General features: G+C 45.7%; 1 protein-coding gene across 7 annotated transcripts in view; it reads right to left on the bottom strand.

The window, feature by feature from the left end:
• Positions 1-18,454, bottom strand: part of NLRC3 (NLR family CARD domain containing 3) — a 42,612-nt gene extending 24,158 nt beyond the window's left edge. For 2 of the 7 annotated variants that reach the window (XM_022594723.2, XM_022594722.2), the window contains exons 1-4: positions 18,132-18,446; positions 1,408-1,500; positions 542-603; positions 84-285 (exon numbers count right to left, since the gene is read on the bottom strand). In XM_022594723.2, the coding sequence (XP_022450431.2) occupies positions 84-261 (178 nt within the window). In that variant the 5' untranslated portion in view covers positions 262-285; positions 542-603; positions 1,408-1,500; positions 18,132-18,446. Of the gene's footprint in view, positions 1-83; positions 286-541; positions 604-1,407; positions 1,501-18,131 lie in introns of all 7 variants that reach the window. The other 5 variants (XR_016387831.1, XR_002647491.2, XM_022594725.2 and 2 more) reach the window with 5 other exon arrangements.
• Between the last annotated feature and the right edge of the window lie 2,911 nt (positions 18,455-21,365).

The following is a 21,365-nucleotide window of genomic DNA, read 5'->3' as shown; positions in this document are numbered from 1 at the left end:
GGGAGGGATGGGGAGGGTGGGGGAGGGTGGGGGAGGGGTGGGGGAGGGGAAGAGGGCCCAGGGATCCCTATCTGTCTGCTTACCATTGCCATGGGGCCTCAGCAGGGACTCTGGTGTCCTGTCAGGGGGCTGCAGGGTCTGGGAGCCCTGACTGCCCTTCCCAGCCAGCAGGTCCACTAGGGCTTTCACCTGCTCGGCTGGGGAGCCAGCACCGTGGCCCTGGCCAGCCTCCCTGCCCGTGTGCACCTCTTGCTTCCTCATGGACTCTGGGATTGCTGCCAGGAGCTGTGGAGAGAGGGCCTAAATCTGCTTTCTTCTGTCTCCCCATCAGTGGCCTGGGGACAGGTTAAGCAAGCCTCAAGGGATGGGCGGATGGGGACCCACCCTTTCTCCTGCCCTGAACTACGGGTGGCTCTTGATCTGGCCTCCGGGACAGGGTTGGAAGGACTGTTTGTTGCTGGATGGTGACAGTAGTCCCTGCTGCCAGGAGCATTGCTCAGGTGCAGGGGCCCTGGGCTCGAATCTGAGCTCTGTCACTTACTGGCTCTGCAACACTGGACAGGCCACCTGAGTGCTCTGTGCTGTGGTATCCTCATTTGTAACCTGGAAATGGGGATGAGATTGTGAACAGTTCCACTCATGAGAGGGGAAGGATGAAAGAGACCAATCTGGAAAAGCTGCGTGTGGTATGATTCCAATCCTATGGCTTCCTGGAAAAGGCAAAGCTATGGAGACAATAAAAGGATCAGTGTTCGGCTGGGGTTTGGGGCGAGGAGGGAGGATGAACTGGCAGAGCACAGAGGATTTTTAGGGCACTGAAACTACTCTGTATGATACTGCAGTGGTAGATTCATGTCATTGTACATTTGTCCAAACCCATAGAATGTATGGCACCACGAGTGACTCTAATGTCAGCTCTGGACTCTGGGTGATAGTGACGTGTCAGTGTAAGTCAACCGATTGTAACCAATGTGCCCCTCTGGTTGGGGAAGTGTGCGTGTAGGTGTGCTGGGGGTAGAGGGAAATCTCTATATTTCCCACTTGATTTTTCTGTGAACCTAAAACTGCTCTAAAAACTAACGTCTATTAACTTAAGAAGAAGAAAAAAAAGAAAGAAAGGAGGAGCCAAAAGGGAAGAGAGAGCTGGTTCAGCTACTCAGCTACTTTTCTTTTGTGTTCCTGGGGCCTCTGGGAAGCGCAGAGGCTCCTGACCCTCAGGCAGCACTGTTTTCTGCTGGGAACAGTGATGCCGAGGCGCTGAGAGGCAGAGCCCCACCTGCTCACGTTCCTTTCCCTCCCTGGGGACTGGAGTGGATCCTGTTGCCAAGGCTGGCCGCCCCCATGTGTCCCTCCGTCAGCTAAGGTGGACACTTGAGGACCCTGAGCCCGCCCCCAGCCGCTCCTCACCTGCAGCAGGCAGGATGTCCAGCCCTAGGCAGCCCCTCCAGCAGGGCCCCAGGAACTCAGGGGGCGGGGGTCAGCCATCCTTTGTCCACGGGTCTAGGAGAAAACAGGACATGGGGCTGGGCAGAGGTCATGCCTGCTGCTTCAGATGGCAGCAGCTTATTGAAACAGATCGACCCGCACCCCCCAGCCCTAAAGCTCTCTGGGTCCCAATGTGATTCATTTACGAGGGGGCCACTGAATACAGCCCCCAGGATCCAACACACTCGCTGACCTTGGATTCGAATTGGGCTTCCCAGGCATTTTAACTTGAGATGAACCTTTCTACGTGGAAAATGCTAAAAGAAGCTTGGCAACAAGTAAAATAGCATTTTCTAACCATTCAGTTCACGGTGATATTGAAGAGTTAGTGCAATGAATTTGAGGTAGGTGGTGCCCAACCGAGCTGACTAAACTATTCTGGGAACTTCAGAAATAGGCCAGGGTGAGGCCATGCTCCTTACACTTTTTCAGGACCCTTCTGGCTGTTTTATTTTATTTTTCTAAATGTCAAAACCAAGGGGGAAAAAAACTGGATGGGGTGTTGGCTTAAGTCATATTAATGTGCACAGATTAATGGAGGCATTATTGAGGTTTTTCTTTAGATCCTTTGCTAAAACTATATTTTTCCTTATCTAGATCTTGCCAATCTCTTCTTTGTGTCTAAGTATTTTTAAATAGTTCTTGATGTTATTATGAATTTTGTTGGTGTCAAAGAAGGCAATTTTTGTGTATTTTATCTTGTATCCCACCAACATGTTAAGTAGTCACAGTAGTTCTCATTTTTCAGTTAACTGTCTTCAGGCTTTTGAATTACTGCAATGCGAATAATTTCATCTCTTATTTTGAACAATTTCTCTGCATGGTCCAGCCCCACCGCTGCCCCCAGCAATGTGGAAGGACAGTGGTTGTAACAGCCATCGTTTTCTTACTCCTGACTCTCCCAGGAGTGGTTCTAGCCCAAACCATTAGACCTGATGTTTGTGACCGGTTTCTAATTAGTTGTCTTCTCCTCTTGGAAAAGATTCCTTCAATTCCTCCTTTCTTATTGCCATTCAAGTAACATTATATAACCCTTGTTGAAGGCTTACTGTGTTTCAGACATTCTGTTAAGCACTGTACTTACATCATTTCATTTACGCCTTGTAACAACTCTCATTACCATTCCTTCTCGCATTTTATAGATGAGGACACTGAGGCTCAGAGAGTTTAAATGACTTTCTCAAGGATACACGAGTGGGAAGCAGTTGTGTTGGAATAGAAACCAAGGCTTCACTGACAGCAGTACTTGTGCTGTATAATCTACCTGCCTCTTAAGGTATGTTGACACATTTTATAAAAGTTTTAGGCATGTCTGTTAAATGAGCAAATAACTTTTTAGCAATAGCGATATAATCGCATGATTTACTTCCAGTCATTCATCCAGCTAGCAGATATTTATAGGGGCTGCTGTGTGTTCCAGGCACTGGTGATGTAAAGGTGAACAATTAGACAAAGTCCTTACCTTGTGAGTGTGGTGGGGGTGGAGGATAATGATAGTAAAGGAGAAAACAAGTGAATAAGCAAGGCAGTTCTGATGGTGATTAGTGCCTGAATAAAATAAACCATGTGAGTGATGGAGAGGGTCAGGGTCCAGGGGGAGGGGTCCTTTAGTCTCAGTGTCCAGGGAAGGACTCTGTGAGAAAGCTACATATGAGCAGAGATCTGAAAGGTGAGAAGGAGAGAGTCATGCAGAGAGCCAGGGGAACAGCAAGTGTAAATACCCTGCGTGTTAGAGCAGGAGGAAAAGGCCAGAGTTGCTGGAATGCAGTGAATGAGCACGTGGGCTCACAAAGAGGGTTGGGAGGCCACCTCAGAGGGGCTTGAGACCTGGTCACTCCCTTAAGGAGTTTGGATGCGTTTGAGTGTGGTGCGAAGCCACTGGAGGGAGCAACGGGACTGATGTATATCAGATCTTTATTTTATTTTATTCTGTTTTTATTAATTAATTTATTTTGGCTGCGCCGAGTCTTAGTTGTGGCATGTGGGCTTCTTAGTTGAGGCATGCATGCAGGATCTAGTTCCCCAGCCAGAGATCGAACCCAGGCCCCGTGCATTGGGAGCGTGGAGTCCTACCCACTGGACCGCCAGGGAAGTCCCTCAGATCTCTCCTTTAAACCATGAACTACACTGGCACTTCCCTGGCAGTCCAGTGGTTAAGACTCTGTGCTTCCACTGCAAGGAGCACGGGCCTGATCCCTGGTCAGGGAATTTTATGCTGTGTGGCACAGCCAAAAACAAAACAAAACCAAAACTGTGAGCTATGCTAATAGATTTTCTAACATCAAACCAAACTTGCATTCTTGAATATAATCTTCCATTAGTATTAAGCTATGTATAACGGGGTGGGATAGCACAAAAATAGAAACATAAGTCAATAGAACATAATAAAGGGTCCAGGAACAAATATATATTTATATTATTACATATGAAGGAATTTGGTAATATGACAAAAATAACATTTCAAGTCAGTGGTATTGGCCAGCCTATGAAAAAAAATTTTTTTGAACTTTACTTCACATTAAGTGCAAAATTTAACTTCAGTTTGGATTAAATACAAAACCATAAAAGCACAATAAGAAAATACGAGAGAATATTTTAAAATATTCTTTCGGTAAGGGAGGCTTTCTTTTAAGCAAGACATAAAATCCAGGAGTCATAAAGGGGAAGACTAACAGATTTGCCTTAATTGAATATTTCTCAATAATAATAGATGCCACAAATAAAATTGGAGGAAAACCTCAAGCCAAGAGTCAACATTTGCAAATATATGAAAGAACATTAATATCTTTAATGTATAAGGAACTCTTAAAATCAATAAGAAAGAAATAGAAATGAATAGAAATAGAAATGAATAGAAATAGAAATAGAACGATGGACACAGACAGGTAATTGTGGACCCAGACAGAAATAGAAAAAAGGACATAGATAATTCATAGAAGTATAAGTGACCATGATATTGAAAAGATGCTCAATCCTACTAATGATCAAGAAAAAACAAAACAAGGAGCTATCATAATGACATAACAGGCTGCATTGGTGAGAACGTGGGATTAATAGGAATCTTAGTGCATAGCTGGTGGGAGGGTAAATTAGTATGGTTCTGGATCATAATGTATCATTATCTATTGTTATTAAATATCTTTGATCCAGAAGTTCCACTTCTGGGAATTTATGCTAAAGAAATAATTGGGCAAGTGCACAGAGATGTGACTATAAGGATGATCCTGAAACATTGTTTACAACAACAAGAAATTGAAGGGGAAAAAAACTAAATTTCTATCCAAAGAGAATTGGTAAAATTATTTTGGCGCAGTTAAACAGTGGAAACCTGTGTGGCCATAAAAAATAATAAGGTCAAACTGGAAATGTCCACAGTGTACTTTTTTGTCTCTTAATGTTATAAAGGTTTTTTTAAAAAATTCATTTATTTATTATTTATTTATTTTTGGCTGTGTTGGGTCTTTGTTGCTGTGCATGGGCTTTCTCTAGTAGTGGCGAGCAAGGGCTACTCTTCGTTGCGGTGCATGGGCTTCTCTTGTTGTGGAGCACGGGCTCTAGGCGTGCGGGCTTCAGTAGTTGTGGCGCACGGGCTCAGTAGTTGTGGCGCACGGTCTTAGTTACTCCGCAGCATGTGGGATCTTCCTGGACCAGGGCTCGAACCTGTGTCTCCTGCATTGGCAGGCGGATTCTTAAGCACTGCGCCACCAGGGAAGCCCTGGTATAAAGGTTTTAGTCACTTTTCTGAGGTATAATTTTTTTTTAAATGAGAATCCTATATATATATATTTTTTAAATTATTTATTTATTTTATCATTTATTTGGTTGCACCAGGTCTTAGTTGCGGCCGGCAGGTTCCTTAGTTGTGGCATGCGAACTTTTAGTTGCGGCATGCATGTGAGATCTAGTTCCCTGACCAGGGATTGAACCCAGGCTCCCTGCATTGGGAGCATGGAGTCTTAACCACTGTGCCACCAGGGAAGTCCTGAATTATAATTTATATAAAATAAAATGCACGCATTTCAAATAGAGTTATATGAGTTCTGACAAATGTATACACCTCTGTAACATCTACCACAATCAAGTCACTGAACATTTCTTTCTCCCAAAAAGTGATCCCTCATGCCCCTTTGCTGTCTACCGCAACCACACCCCTCTGGCCCTGAGCCATCCATCTGCTTTTTTCACTATAGTTTTACCTTTTCTAGAATTTCAATGTTTTTTTTTCCACTTTTTAAAAATTGTGGTAAAATTCATATAACATAATTACTATCTTAACCATTTTTAAGTGTACAGGTCAGTGGTATTAAATGTATTCACACTGTTGTGCAACCATCACCATGATCATCCCCTTAACTCTCTTTATCTTGTAAAACTGAAACTCTATACCCATTAAACAACAACTCCCTATGCTCCCCTCCTCCCTAGCCCCGGGCAACCACCCCTGTACTTTCTGTCTTTATGATTTTGATGACTCTAAGTACCTCATATAAGTAGAATCATACAATATTGGTCTTTTTGCATCTGGCCTCTTTCACTGAGCATAATGTTTTCCGGGTTCATCCATGTTGCAACATGTATCAGAATTTTGTTCCCTTTTATGGTTGAATAATATTCCATTGTATGTAGGTACCATATTTTGCTTATCCATTCACCTGTCAGTGAGTACGTGGGCTGCTTTTATGTTTTAGCTTCAGTAAATAATGCTGCTACAAACATGGGTGTACAAAGGTGAACTCTTTAAGACCCCGCTTGCAATTCTTTAGGGTTTATACCCAGAAGTGGAATTGCTGGACCATATGGTAACTCTATTTTTAATTTTTTGAGGAGCTGCCACACTGTTTTCCAAAGCAGCTTTAACATCTTACTTTCCCACCAACACTGAGTGCACAGGGTTCCAATTTCTCCACATTCTCACCAGTACTTGTTGTTTTCTGGTTTTTTGATAGCAGCCATCCTAATGGGTGTGGGGTGGTATTTCATTGTAGTCTTGATTTGTGTTTCCCCAATGATTAGTAATGTTGAGCATCTTTTCGTGTGCTTATCGGCCATTTATACGTCTTCTTTGGAGAAATATCTATTCAAATCCTTTGCCCATTTTTCAATCAGGTTGTTTGGGTTTTTTGTTGTTGTTGAGTTTTAGGAGTTCTCTATATATTCTGGATATTAAATCCTTATCAGATACATGATTTGCGAATATTTTCTTCCATCCTGTTTTTTGTACTCTGTGTCTTTCGATGTACAAAATTGTTTAATTTTCATGAAGTCCAATTTGTCTAATTTTTCTTTTGTTACCTGTGCTTTTGGTGTCATATCCAAGAAATAATTGACAAATCCAATGTTGTGAAGCTTTGTCCTCTGTTTTCTTCTAAGAGTTTTATTGGTTTAGGTCTTACATTTATCCATTGTGAGTTAATTTTTGTGTATGGTATTAGGTAAGGATCCAACTTTATTCTGTTGTATGTGGATATCCAGTTTTCATAGCACCATTTGTTGAAAAGACTGTCCTTTTCTCATTGAATGGTCATGGCACCCTTGTCAAAAATCATTTTACCACATACATGAGGGTTTATTTCTGGGCTCTCTATTCTATTCCATTGGTTTACATGTCTGTCTTTATGCTAATACCATACTCTTTTGATTACTGCCACTTTGTGGTAAATTTTGAAATTAAGAAATGTGGGTCCTCGGGGCTTCCCTGGTGGTGCAGTGGTTGAGAATCTGCCTGCCGATGCAGGGGACACAGGTTCGTGCCCCGGTCCAGGAAGATCCCACATGCCGCGGAGCAGCTAGGCCCGTGAGCCATGGCTGCTGAGCCTGCATGTCCGGAGCCTGTGCTCCACAACGGGAGAGGCCACAACAGTGAGAGGCCTGCGTACGGCAAAAAAAAAAAAAAAAAAAAAAAGAAGTGTGGGTCCTCTAGTTTTGTTCTTTTTTTTTTAATACGGCAGCTTCTTATTTAGTTTTGTTCTTTTTCAAGATTGTTTTGGCTATTTGAGGTGCCTTGAAATTCCATGTGAATTTTAAGTTGGGTTTTTATATTTCTGCAAAAAAAAAATGTCATTGAGATTTTGATAGGGATTGCACTGAGTCTGTAGCTAGCTTTCAGCAGTATTGACATTTTAACATTAAGTCTTCAAGTTCATGAACATGGGATGTGTTTCCATTAATTTATGTCTTCTTTAATTCAGCAGTGTTTTGTAGCTTTCATTGTACAGGTCTTTTACCTCCTTGGTTAAGTTAATTCCTAAGCATTTTATTCTTTTTGATGTTATTGTGAATGGAATCGTTTTTGTGATGTCCTTTTCAGGTTGTTCATTGTTCATGTATAGAAATGAAGGTGAATTTTGTGTGTTGACTTTGTATCCTGCTACTTTGATGAATTCACTTATTAGTTCTAACAATTGTTTTGTGGAACCTTTAGGATTTTCTGCATAAAAAATCATATCTGCAAACAGATGATTTTACTTCTTCCTTTCCAATTTGGATGACTTTTCTGTGTGGCCTTTTATGGCCACATAATTTTCTACTGTATAACTTGGCCATAATAATTCTACCAATCTTCTTTGGATAGAAACTTCGTTTTTTCCCCTTCAGTTTCTTTTTCTTACCTAATTGCTCTGGCTAGAACTTCCAGTACTATATTGAATAGAAGTGGTGAAAGCAGGCATCCTTACCTTGTTCCCAATATTAGAGGAATCACTATCAGTCTTTCATCATTGAGTATGATGTTTGCTGCAGGTTTTTATTATGTGGAGATAGATTCCTTCTATTCCTAGCTTACTGAGTGTTTTTTTTTTTTTTTTTTTTTTTTTGTGGTACACGGGCCTCTCGCTGTTGTGGCCCCTCCCGTTGTGGACCACAGGCCCCGGATGCGCAGGCTCAGCGGCCATGGCTCACGGGCCCAGCCGCTCCGCGGCATGTGGGATCTTCCCGGACCAGGGCACGAACCCGTGTCCCCTGCATCGGCAGGCGGACTCTCAACCACTGCGCCACCAGAGAAGCCCACTGAGTGTTTTTATAATGAAGGGATGTTCAATTTTGTCAAATGCTTTTTCTGTGTCAGTTGAGATGTTCATGTGGGTTTTTTCCTTCCTTTTGTTTATGTGGCATATTACATTGGTTGATTTTCCTATGTCGAACCATCCTTGTATTCCGTGAATAAATTCCATTTGGTTTTTGTTGAAGATTTTTGCATCAGTGCTCATAAAGGATATCTATATTTTTCTTTTCTTATAGTGTCTTTGTTTGGCTCTGGTATCAGGGTAATGCTGGCCTCATAGAATGGGTTGGGAAATGTTCTCTCCTTTTCAACTTTTCAGAAAATTTTGAGAAGGATTGGTATTACTTCTTTAAATGTTTGGTAGAATTCACTAGTGAATATATATATATATTTTTTTGGCTGCACCACATGACATGTGGAATCTTAGGTCCTTGACCAGGGATCGAACCCATGCTCCCTGCATTGGAAGCACAGAGTCTTAATCACTGGACTGCCAGAGAAGTCCCTCTTTTCTAGTTTTAGTAATTTAAGTCGTCTCTCTTTTTCCTTAGTCCATCTAGCAAAAGATTTGTCAATTTTATTAATCTTTTTGAAGAACCAGATTTTGGTGTCATGGATTTTTCTCTATCATTTTTCTATTTTATTTTTATTATTTCCTTCCTTATGCTAGTTTTGGGTTTAGTTTGTTCTTTTTTTCTAGTTTCTTAAGTTGTAAAGTTAGGTTGTTGATTTGAGATCTTTCCCATTTTTTAATATAAATACTTATAGCTATCAGTTTCCTCCCTTAGCACCACTTTCACTGTGTCGCATAAGTTTGGCATGTTGTGTTTTCATTTTTATTCATCTCTGAGTATTTTTAAATATTCCTTGTGAATTCTTCCTTAATACATTAGTGATTTAAAAGTGTGTTGTTTGGGCTTCCCTGGTGGCACAGTGGTTGGGAGTCCGCCTGCCAATGCAGGGGACCTGGGTTTGGGCCCTGGTCTGGGAGGATCCCACGTGCCACGGAACGACTGGACCTGTGTGCCACAGCTGCTAAGCCTATGCTCTGGGGCCTGTGAGCCATAGCTGCTGAGCCCACGCGCTGCAATTATTGAAGCCCGAGTGCCTGGAGCCTGTGTTCTGTGACAGGAGAGGCCACCGCGGTGAGAGGCCCGTGCACTTCAGCGAAGTGTGGCCCCCGCTTGCCGGAACTGGAGGGAGCCCGCGCTCTGCAGCAAGGACCCAACGCAGCCAAAAATAAATAAAAATAAAATAAATTTTAAAAAAATAGTGTGTTGTTTAATTTCTGCAATTTCATGCATTTTCCAGTTTTTCTTCTGTTATTTATTTCTAACTTCATCCCACTGTGGTTAGAGAAGATACTTTGTATAATATCTATATTTTAAAATCTCTAAAGACTTAACTTGTAGCCTAACATATGGTCAGCTCTGTTAAAATCCCATGTGCATTTGAAAAGAATATTCTCTTGTTGGGTAGTGTATTCTGTATGTGTCTGTTAGATCTAATTATGTTAAGACTTCTATTTCATTATTTGTCTTCTGTCTGGTTGTTCTATGCATTATTGTGAGTGGGTTATTAAAGTATCCAACTATTATTGTGGAACTATTTCTCCCTTCAGTCCTGTCAGTTTTTGCTTCATATGTTTTAATGGTCTTTCATTAGGTATATAATGTTTATAATTGTTATATCTTCTTGCTGTTTCAAATCTTTTATTAATATAAAATGTCCTTCTTTGTCTCTTGTAACCTTTTTTGATTTAAAGCCTTTTTTGTCTGATATCAGTATAGCTTCCCCTGCTCTCTTTTGGTTACTATTGTCATGGAATGTAGTTTTTAGGTTTTTTGGGTGGGGCCATGCTGCACGGCTTGTGGGATCTCAGTTCCCCAACTAGGGATTGAACCTGAGCCACAGCAGTGAAAGCCCGGAATCCCAACCGCTAGGCAACCAGGGAACTCCCCATGGAATATCTTTTTTTGTCCTTTCATTTTCAACCTATTTGTGTCTTTGGATCTAAAGTTAGTCTCTCATAGACATCCTGTAGTTGGATCACATGGTTTTCTCCATTCTGCCAGTCTCTGTCTTTTGATTAGAGAGTTTAACCCATTTACGTTTAAAGTAATTGCTGATAAGAAGGGCCTTACTTCTGTCATTGTGCTATTTGTTTTTATTCTGCCTTATTACTTTCCCCCCTCATTTCTTGCATTACCGTCTTCTTTTGTATTTAGTTGATTTTTTTGTACTGAAATGTTAAAATTCCTTTTTCATTTCCTTTTGTGTATATATTTTAGTTATTTTCTTTGTGGTTACCATGGGTTACATTTAATATCCTAAAGTTATAATACTCTAATTTAAATTTATACCGGCTTAACTTCAATAACAAACAAAAACTTTGCTCCTTTACAGCTCTGTCCCCACCCCTTTTGGTTGTTGATGTCACAGTATTACACCTTTATACATTGTGTGCCCCCCAAACATAAACTAATAATTTAAAAAAATTCTTTAGTCTCTTATATTATGTAGAAAACAAAATTTGAAGTTACAAACCAAAGATATAGTAATATTAGCTTGTACACTAATAATTGGTTTTTTTCTTTAAATATAATAGTATCTTAAATCATGTAGAAAACAAAAAGTGCAGTTATAAACCATTGTTACTAGCGTTTATAATTGCCCATGTGTTGACTTTTGTTGAGATCTTTATTTCTCCATATGACTTTGAGTTACTACTGTCTAGTGCTCAGGACTCCCCTGAGCATTTCTTGCAGGGAAGGTCATGGTCATGAACTCCCTCAGCTTTTGTTTATCCTGGAATGTCTTAATTTCTCCCTTAATTTTTTAAAAATAAATTTATTAATTTTATTATTTTATTTTATTTATTGTTTCTGACTGCATTGGGTCTTCGTTGCTGTGCGTGGGCTTTTCTCTTGTTGCGGCGAGTGGGGGCTACTCTTCTTTGTGGTTTGCAGGCTTCTCATTGTGGTGGCTTCTCTTGTTGAGGAGCATGAGCTCTAGGTGCACGGGCTTCAGTAGTTGTGGCATGTGGGCTCAGTAGTTGTGGCTCGTGGGCTCTAGAGCGCAGGCTCAGTAGTTGTGGCTCACGGGCCTAGCTGCTTCGCGGCATGTGGGATCTTCCTGGACCAGGGATCAAACCCATGTCCCCTGCACTGGCAGGTGGATTCTCAACCACTGTGCTACCAGGGAAGCCCCTCCCTTAATTTTGAAGGACAGTTTTGCTGGATATAAGACTCTTGGTTGATAGGTTTTTTTCTTTGAGCAATTTGAATATGTCAGCCTACTCTTTTCTGGCCTCCAGAGTTTCTGATGAGAAGTCTGTTGATAATCTTATTGAGGATCCCTTGTGTGTGATGATTTTCTTCCTCTCTTGCTGATTTCAAGATTGTCTTTGTCTTTTGAAGGTTTGATTATAATGTGTCTTGGTGTGGGTCTTTTTGAACTAATCTTACTTGGAATTTGTTGAGCTTCCTGTATGGTTTACAATGTATTAAAAAAATTTTTTTTAATTAATTAATTTTATTTATTTTTGGCTGCATTGCGTCTTCGTTGCTGTGAGTGGGCTTTCTCTAGTTGCGGTGAGCGGGGGCTACTCTTCGTTGCAATGCACAGGCTTCTTATTGCGGTGGCTTCTCTTGTTGCAGAGCGCGGGCTCTAGGCATGCAGGCTTCAGTAGTTGTGGCACGTGGGCTCAGTAGTTGCAGCATGCAGGCTCAGTAGTTGTGTCTCGCGGGCTCTAGAGCGCAGGCTCAGTAGTTGTGGTGCATGGGCTTAGTTGCTCTGCAGCATGTGGGATCTTCCCAGACCAGGGCTCGAACCCGTGTCCCCTGCATTGGCAGGTGGATTCTTAACCACTACGCCACCAGGGAAGCCCTACAATGTATTTTTATGTGGGGAAAAAACTCAATGTGCAGAGGAGAATTATGATGGGATACCTTTATGTTTTAAAAAGAAAATAGGATACTGTTTTTGTCTGGCTAGAGATTAGCTGGAAATATTTGACAGTGGGATTAAGGAATTATTTCTTATTTTGTGAATTTTGATTGCTTAGATTTTGCTAACTAATGTGTATTGCTTCCCCTCGTTTAAATAGATTGCTTATAGAATTATAAAAGTAAAACATTAAAATCATTTAAATAATACAAAAGTAAGTAAAGTATATACCTCACTTCCACTCCCCAGGGGTGACCTCTTCTAGTTGATGGTTTTGTTTTTTTTTTAAGTAGGTGCTAGTGCAATAGGGCAAATAAAAGAAATAAAAGACATCAAGATTGGAAAAGGAAAGAATAAAACTGTCACTGTTCACAGTTGACATGACTGTATACTTTGAAAATCCAAAAGAATCTACAATAGAACTATTAGAACTAATACATGAACTTAACAAGGTTTCTGGACACAAGATCAATACACAAAAAGATCAGTTATATTTCTACGTACTAGCAACACTCAAGTCAAAAGTAAAAATTTTAAATACCATTTAAAAACTCAAATATATAAGAATAAATCTAGGGACTTCCCTGGTGGTCCAGTGGCTAAGACTCCACGCTCCCAATGCAGGGGGCCTGGGTTTGATCCCTGGCCAGGGAACTAGATCCCACGTGCTGCAACTAAGAGTTCACATGCCACAAATAAAGATCCCACGTGCTGCAACAAAGATCCTGCGTGCTGCACCTACGACCCAGCATAGCCAAATAAATAAATAAATATTAAAAAAAGAATAAATCTAGCAAAAAAATTTGCATGACCTCCACATTGAAAACTATGAAACAACACTAAGAGAAATTAAAGAAGACCTAAAGTAGGGATTTGCCATATTCATGGATTGAAAGACTCAGTATTATTAAGATGATCTATAGATTGACATACCAATCAAAATCCCAGCAGGCTTTTTGGAGGGGAGTGGGGAGGGTGGAAATTGGTAAGCTGATTCTAAAACATAAACAAAAAACCCTGAAATAGACAAAATAATCTTGAAGAAGAAGAACAAAGCCTGAGGACTTACACTACACAATATCAAGACTTAGTATAGAGCTATAGGTATTGGTACAAGGGCAGACAAATAGACCAGTGCACTAGAATAGAGGGTCCAGAAACAGACCCACACATATATGGGCACCTGATTTATAACAAGGCCTCCACTGCAATTCAGTGGGCATTAAATTGTGCTGGCTAATGGGATATTCATATGGGAAAAGTGAACCCTGACCTCTACCTCACACCGTACACAAAACATTAATTCAAGCTGGATCATAGATCTATCTAAATGTGAATGCTAACACAGTCAAGCCTTAGAAAAAATACAGGATAAAATATCTTTTTAGGGCTTCCCTGGTGGCACAGTGATTGAGAGTCCGCCTGCTGATGCAGGGGACATGGGTTCGTGCCCCAGTCCGGGAAGATCCCACATGCCACAGAGTGGCTGGGCCCATGAGCCATGGCCGCTGGGCCTGTGCGTCCAGAGCCTGTGCTCCGCAACACGAGAGGCCACAACAGTGAGAGGCCCACATACCGCAAAAAAAAAATATATATATATATCTTTTTGAACTTGGTCTACATAAAGATTAAACAGAACACAAAAAGCACTAACCATGAAAGAAAAGAACAATATATTGAGATTCATTAAAATTAGGAATATCTGTTCATTAGAAGACAGCATTAAAAGGTGAAAAAGCAAACCATTGACTAGGAGACAACATCCCCAGCACATTAATCAATCAGTAAGAAACAGACACCTGATGATAAACTGAGCCAAAACTTGAAAGAATGTCACTGCAGAGAATATCATTAGTAATCAGAAAATGAAAATTAAGATCACTCTGGAAAAATGTTTGGTAATGATAAGACTAAATATGCATATTTCTGTGACCCAGTAATTTCCCTCCTGGGTATATACCCAACAGAAACGAGTGTTTATGTCCACCAAAACCCAGATCAGAATATTTATAGCAGCTTTATTCATAAACTCCAGAAGAGTGGAAACAACCAATGTCCATCAACAAAAGATTGAGATTCTTTTTGGAATGTTCATACAATCAAATCCTACATTATAAAGAAACAGAATAAGCTACTGATATCCTCAACACTATGGCTGACTCTCGCAGACATTGTGAGTGAAAGAAGTCTGATGCAAAAGAGACACACTCTTGTGATTCCATTTGTAGGAAGTTTAAAGTCAGGCCAAACCAATCTGAAAAGATAGAAGTCAAAGTAGTAGTTACACTTGGAGGCGGTTCTGACTGGATGGGGCATGAGGGAGCCTTCTAGGGTGCTGTAAACTTCTATCTACTAATCTGGATGGTGTACACACAGGCGTACACATATATAAAAATCCGTTGAGCTCACTTTACTGTCTACGTTATACCTCAATTTAGAGAACGTTATGCTAGCAGCTATCTAAAAGTTCAAATGTATGTAAACCAAAATGAAGCACTGTTACTGCAGCCTCTTAGTGCATGAGCTGGGACACTCAGGCCTCTGTCCTGCTCTCAGGGTGATTTCAGGGTGTGGCCCAGGGCTGGACACAGCCTCCTGCATTGGATGTCCAGGTACACCCACCAAGTAACAGACTATGCTTTGGTGGGGGTGGGGTGGTGGCCAGGAGTACGCAGGACCATGTTGAAGAAGGGCCAGGCTCAGTGCCTCTCAGCTCTGGCAGGACATTGTCTGGAGCACTAAATATTTTTTTAATTTAAAATTTTTATTGTGGTAAAGTATACCTAACATAAAATTTACTATTTTAACTATTTTTTAAGCATTCAATTCAGTGACATTAAGTACATTTATAATGTTGTGCAACCATCACCACCATCCACCTCTAGAACTTTTTCATCCTCCCAAATGGAAACTCTGTACTTATTAAGCACTGACTCCCCAGCCCCTGGTAACCACTTTCTGTTTATATGAATCTGACAACTCTAGGTACCTCATGTAAGTGGGATCACACAGTATTTGTCCCTTTGCATCTGGCTTCTTTGAGCATAATGTTTTCCAGGCTCATCCAAGTTGTAACAGGTACTAGAATTTCATTCCTTTTTAAGGCTAAATCATATTCCAGTTTATGGATGGACCACATTTTGTTTATTCATCCATTCGTCAATAGATATTGTACTTAGGTTGTTTCCACCTTTTGGCTCTTGTGAATAATGCTGCTGTGAACGTGGGAGTACAAATAGCAGTTCAAGGCCCTGCTTTCAACTCTTTTGGGTGTATACCCAGAAGTGGAATTGCTGGATTTTATGGTCATTCTATGGAGCGCTATTTTAAAAAAGCCACTGCTTAGCCCAACTGTGCAGAGATTTCACTGGTCTGGGGTAGAGCCCCTACATGGATGCATTTTAAAGCTACCCAGGTGATTCTAATGAGCAGCCAGAGTTGAGAACCACTGGGCCAGAGGGAGGCTAGGAAAGTGACAAAGAAGCGACTGCAGAAGGCGAGAGTGAGCAGGAGGAAGAGGCCGGCCTGCGTGTGCCTGGGAAGGTGGGAGGGCGAGCTCCTTGCCTCTGGGTCCCAGCAGCCACTCAGCAGTGGGGCCAACATTCCCTCCTGATCGGACACCCATCTTTCTTGCCCCACTGACCTCGCCTAGGGTTGCCAGATTTAGCAAATTAAGATACAGGACAGCCAGTGAAATTTGAATTTCAGACAAACAACAAATAATTCTTTTAGTATATCTTATGTACTACTTGGGACATACTTATACTTAAAAAAAACAAAACTCATTCTTTATCTGAGATTAAATATTAACAGGGTGTTCTGTTATCTGGCACCCCTACTCAAGCCCCACTCAGATAAGAGCCCCCCCCAGCCTGGCCTTCACCTTTGGACACCTTGTCCCAACAAGAACAGAAGAGGAGACCCCAGCAGTTGGCCCAGGAGCCACACCATTCCCATGACCTCCCAGGGCCAGCAGCGGCTGAGGGTGGCTACCTGGCCACCTGTGTGGACAGCCCTGCTTACAGCCCCAGATGCCACCCTCACAGGGTGGAACCTACCACAGACTTCTGAGCAGGGTGACATCCGGTGGCCACACATGCCACCAGGGACAGCCAGGTAGACCCTGCCCAGTGTAGACAGTCTTTGGTGAGCAGCAGGAGGCCTGAGAGCCCAGCTTAAAGTGAAGAAGACTGAGGGCGGGTGGGCCTTAGATCGCCTTGGGGGCTTTTAGGGCCAGAGGGCGGTCAGTCTGCAGAGGGTCTGTGCTGTAGCGGGCAGGGCAAGGCCAGACACAGGGCCGGGGTTCCACGGCCACCTCCCTGGAGTAGGGCTTCCCTGCTCCCATGCATCCTCCAGTGCTTCATCTATGGGGCAGGACACAGCTAAGGGCCTGCGTGCCCTTGTGCTGGAATCACTCAGACCCTGTCCCTCAGGCTCCACAGCTGGGCTTCTGTCTCATCTCTGAGGCCCAGGCCCCGATTTCCTCATTGTCTCTGCCAACGAGGCCCGGCTTGTCCTATACTTTCCTTCCAGGGGCCCCAGTCCCGTCTGCCAGGCCTGTGTGAGAGCAGCCGGCCTCTGCTCTGCCCACCTGCACTTGGTGACTGTGGGGCCTGCAGTGCTGCCCTCCCTCCTGGGCTGCCCGTGTCCCAGGCCACAGCTTCTCGGATGTTCCTGTCTCCTGACTCCCGCCCCTGCCCCCCAGGGCCCGAGACTTCAGTTCTCAGCCCTCTTAGGTGGCCCCCCTGACCATGACCGCTGACCACCTGAGACCAAACAGCCTTTCCCAGAGGCAGGAAGCAGTGCCTCACCGCGAGACACAGCTCTCCTAACTTCACTGCCCTGGAACCCTCTTGGGGACCGGGACAGGCTCAACCCTGGGGATCCTGGCACCCCTGGGACAGAGGAGGAGGTGCCCAGCCTGCACCCCCACCTGGGAGCCAGCTGCAGGTTTCCCTGTAATGGCCAAGGGTGAGCCCTAGGGCTCAGGGAAAGCATGTGCGTCCTTTGAGGGGACGGAAAAACCCTGGGACCCAGGAGCCTGGCCACAGGGGAGGGCCCTATGACCAATAGCCACCCTGGACCAGCTCTATGGCGCCTCTTCTGAGAAAGCCTCTGTGATTACCGTCCCTCTCAGAATGATGAACCTCACTTCCATCCGAGGGTGCAGCTGGGAGAGGACCCTGGGGACTGCTCACCCAACATGAGGGTGACATTTATGGAGCAGGCACTGGGTGATAGACCCAACCCCACCTGCACCACCTCCCTTGGTCCTCAGGACCCTGGGCAGGTCTGGTATTGTCCCCTCCATCTTAAGGGAGGAAAGGGGATGCTAGGATGGTGCCCAGGTCTGCTGATTCCAAGTTTAACCACTGGGCTGCACTGCTCAACCTCACCTCTGCCTGCCTGCCGCACTTTCCAGCTACTTCCTGCTCCTCCCTGTCCCATCATTGGTACCTGGGGTGCTGGGCTTTGTTGCCTTGGCCCATTGTGGGCTGTCCTTAGGCACCTGTTTGCTTATTTCACACCGTTATCTAGTCCTTCCCAGCAGCTCCTGGCACCCATGGGGACACCTTCCTGGAGTTGCCCCAGCCACCACTCCACAGAGTGGCTCAGGCCTTCGAAGTCATGGTCCTTTCTGCCAGCTGTCTCCTCTTTCTCCCCCATCCTGCACTGAGACAGTCTGGACTCGACTTACCTCCCGGGCCTCATTGCTCCAGGGATGCCAATGCTGGGGGGCCGAGGGTGTCCATCCCAGTGCTCCTGGGCTCAGCCCTGCTCCAGTGGACAGAGGCAGCTGGGTGGGTGTGAGGATGTCCCGGGAATCTCTGTGGCTGGTCAGCTGGTCCCCGAGCCGTCAGGATCTGTCCAGGGCAGGAGTGAAGCCCTGTCTGGAGGGATCAGGAGGTGATTACCGTGCAGGGCAGCAGGGCCGCGGCCTGCCAGCTCCCGCACTCCCCCGAGCCCACCGGCTGTCACGGCAGCCGGGGCTCCTCACCTCTTCCTGTGCCGGGCTCCACCTCAACCCTCCTTCCTGTCTGATTTCAAAAGCTAACAGCCTTACAGACAAATCAGTGAGCTGTAGCTGCCTCGGGCCAGCTCTCTGGCTTTGTCACCACCCTGTAAGTCAGAGGCAAGGGTGATGCCAGGGTCTTGTTTCAAGGACTGAGTGCCCCTGCAGACCTGATGCTCAGGGGAAAGTGGTCCAACCAAGGCCACAAAGGAAAACAGACTCACCATCAGCAGACCTTTGCTTTTTGGGGGGCGGTAGGGAAACCAGGCAAGCGTGGGGGCATTCAGTGCTTCCTCAAGGCCACACAGCAGGCAGCTGACCTCGCTGGGGCTGGAACTGCGTCCTGCCACTCTAGGCTGGCATGCTCTGATATGGTGTGTGGCCCTCCTCACCCCTTCTTCTAACCGCCCTTGCTTTCCTTCTCTCTAGCACCCAACAGGCACCTTTGCCCCAGCTGTACTCCACAGTGTCTTCCCGACTCAAGGGCCCCCAAGGCAGGTCAGCTGCACCTGAAACAGCAGAATGTGGCAGTTCACTCAGGCCCCTGGAGGTAGACCTCAGCACGTGCGCTGCATTGATGGGGAAGGACACAGCCCAGAGTGAACAACATGAGAAAAGTTACAATAGAGGAAAAATACAGGACAGACTCTGGTGACAGGGAGCAAACCACCTCATGTGAAGCCGCTGAGAGGAGCAGATGACGAGGTGGGAGCAAAGTGATGGGGCCTCAGATTTTCTCAGCGAGCAGGTGGGAGCCAGCAATGGTTGTAGAGCAGGAGAGTAGTAGGTTCAAGTGCATGTAGCAGCTTGTGTGTGAGGGGAGTTGGGAGGGGGCGGGGCATGTGCTTGTATTAGCCTGTCCTCAAGAGCCGCGTGGGTGATGGAGGGGAGAGTACCAAGGCGGCAGATCAGAAGTGCTTCATAGAATGCCATGCTCCCATTCCCCCCTCACTCCCTCTGTCCCTTCCATCAGCGCTCGCCAGGTGCTGGGGGGATACACGGTGGCTACCCTGGAGAAGCCTGCTGAGGCTTCAGGCAGGTAGAGTGCAGACTGGCGGCTGCAGCCCTGGCCAGAGGTGCAGCGAAGGCATTTGAGAACAGGCCGCCCACAGGATGTTGGAAACCACAAGGGCCAGGTGGGTATCTGTCACACGACAGAGGCCAGGAGGCCCCTCTGCTCCTCCCTCCACGGCTCAGGGTCGATGGATCCTGAGCACAAAATGAAACAGCATCCTCTGTGGGGAATCTCAGGGCACCCCTGAGTCAGCACTGCCCCCCACCTTTCCTCCCCACCTAGAAGGGATGTCCCATGGCTGGGTAGGGCTGGGCCCCAGGCTCCCTCTGCTGGCTCCTCTAAGAAGTTCGGGGCCTTCTCCTGACTCTCCTGGGGGTTTTCATACGTTTGGGGTGAGGTCTCCTGTGCTCGTTCTCACTCTGGGGCTTTCTGTCCACCCAGAGTTGTGGTCAGCTGGGCAGGCCCTTCCCAGCTCAGCGAAAACCTGAGGCTTCCTGCCTGCATGGGCCTCTCTGGGGTTGTGCAGGCTGCAAGGCCCCCTTGCTGGGGCCCTGCTCAAGCTGGGCTGTGGCTGTCCTTTGATTGCCTTAAGTGACCATGTCCAGGCCGAGGCCAAGCCACAGGAAGCGGGACCGGCCCAGGAGGTCACATCACAGTGAAGCGCGGGTGTCTCCTCGTTTTCGCTGATGGGTGAATGTTCCGCTGCCCTGGAGCTCAGCGCATGTTCTTCCTATTCTGAGTCCCTGTGGTGACTGGCAGAGCTTCTGCACAGGAACGCCTGTGCCTGCTGCCCGCCACGAGGCCATGGCCGCTGGCTCCTCCAGGCTCCCTGTGGGTGCTGGGAGAGGGCAGCTCATCGTCGGCTCCTTTTCAACCAGTTAGCTGGGCCTAGTTCTCTAGTTCCTGAGTCAGGCTTAAACCCTGTGTACAGGTCATGCCTTCCCGGTGCCGCCTTCTCTGGCTGTGGTGGTTTCTTTTCTTAGTGGCTGGTTTAAACCTCTTTCCTTGCTTTTGCACTGGCCGAGCCATGGCCAGGCCAACTGCTGACCCCTGCTGGCCTCCGGGGACACGCTGCACAGACCCGACGGGCCAAGGTCTTCAGTCCCCAGGCCCACCTTCCCTCCCTTTACCTGCTGGTGGCTTTTTATCAACTTTAACCCCTCCCCCAAAACCTCCTTTTCCACCTGGAGTTGGTAGCGTTCTCCGAGTCAGGACACTGTCCGAGGAGTGAGGCTCCCAGGCCTCCCCCCAGGGAGTGCATCCGAAGCTGCATGGTCTCCCCTGCGAGCCAGTGAGCAGGGTAAGGACCCTGGGTCGGCTCCCTCCTTCCTAACTCCACTTCGTTTCCCTGACACAGCCCATACTCGGGAGGGGGCATCAAGCCCTTCATACAAGAAATGCATGGTAGCTTCTAGAACAGGCCAGGCTCCATCTTCAGTCTGATCAAAGCGGTGTGATCTGAGCCGAGGCTTCCCTCTAGCCGTCTGCCCTTGGGCAGCAGACACGGGGAAGGCTGGGTCCCCTCCGCCTGGTCACAAATCAGGAAACACAGTATGTGTTCAAGAAGCCCCATTTCGCCTCCCTGAATGCTGCACGCCGCTGAGGCCCAGTTCACAAACCCCCTCTTCCAGGAAGCTGTCCCTTTGGGCCATCTGAGCACTGACCCTCGCAGCTGGCACAGAGGAGAGGCCAGTCTGTCTCCTCCACTAGATGACCGGAAGTGCCGGCCTGTTCCCTTTTCTCCACAGGGCCCAGCACACAGGCCAGAGCAGGCTTCATAAACTCATCCTGTTAAATTGCAGATTCTGACTCAGTGGGTATGGGCGGCCCAAGCCTGCATGTAACAAACCCCGGGCAATGCTGCTGGGCCTCGGCCTCTCCTGGATCATCGAGGGTGGGAGCTC

This window comes from Delphinapterus leucas, chromosome 15 (assembly GCF_059928025.1).
Source record: "Delphinapterus leucas isolate spDelLeu-1000000601 "Yukka" chromosome 15, BTC_Dleu_Yukka2, whole genome shotgun sequence".
Classification (NCBI taxonomy): domain Eukaryota; kingdom Metazoa; phylum Chordata; class Mammalia; order Artiodactyla; family Monodontidae; genus Delphinapterus; species Delphinapterus leucas.
This window is presented reverse-complemented; position numbering and strand designations above follow the sequence as displayed.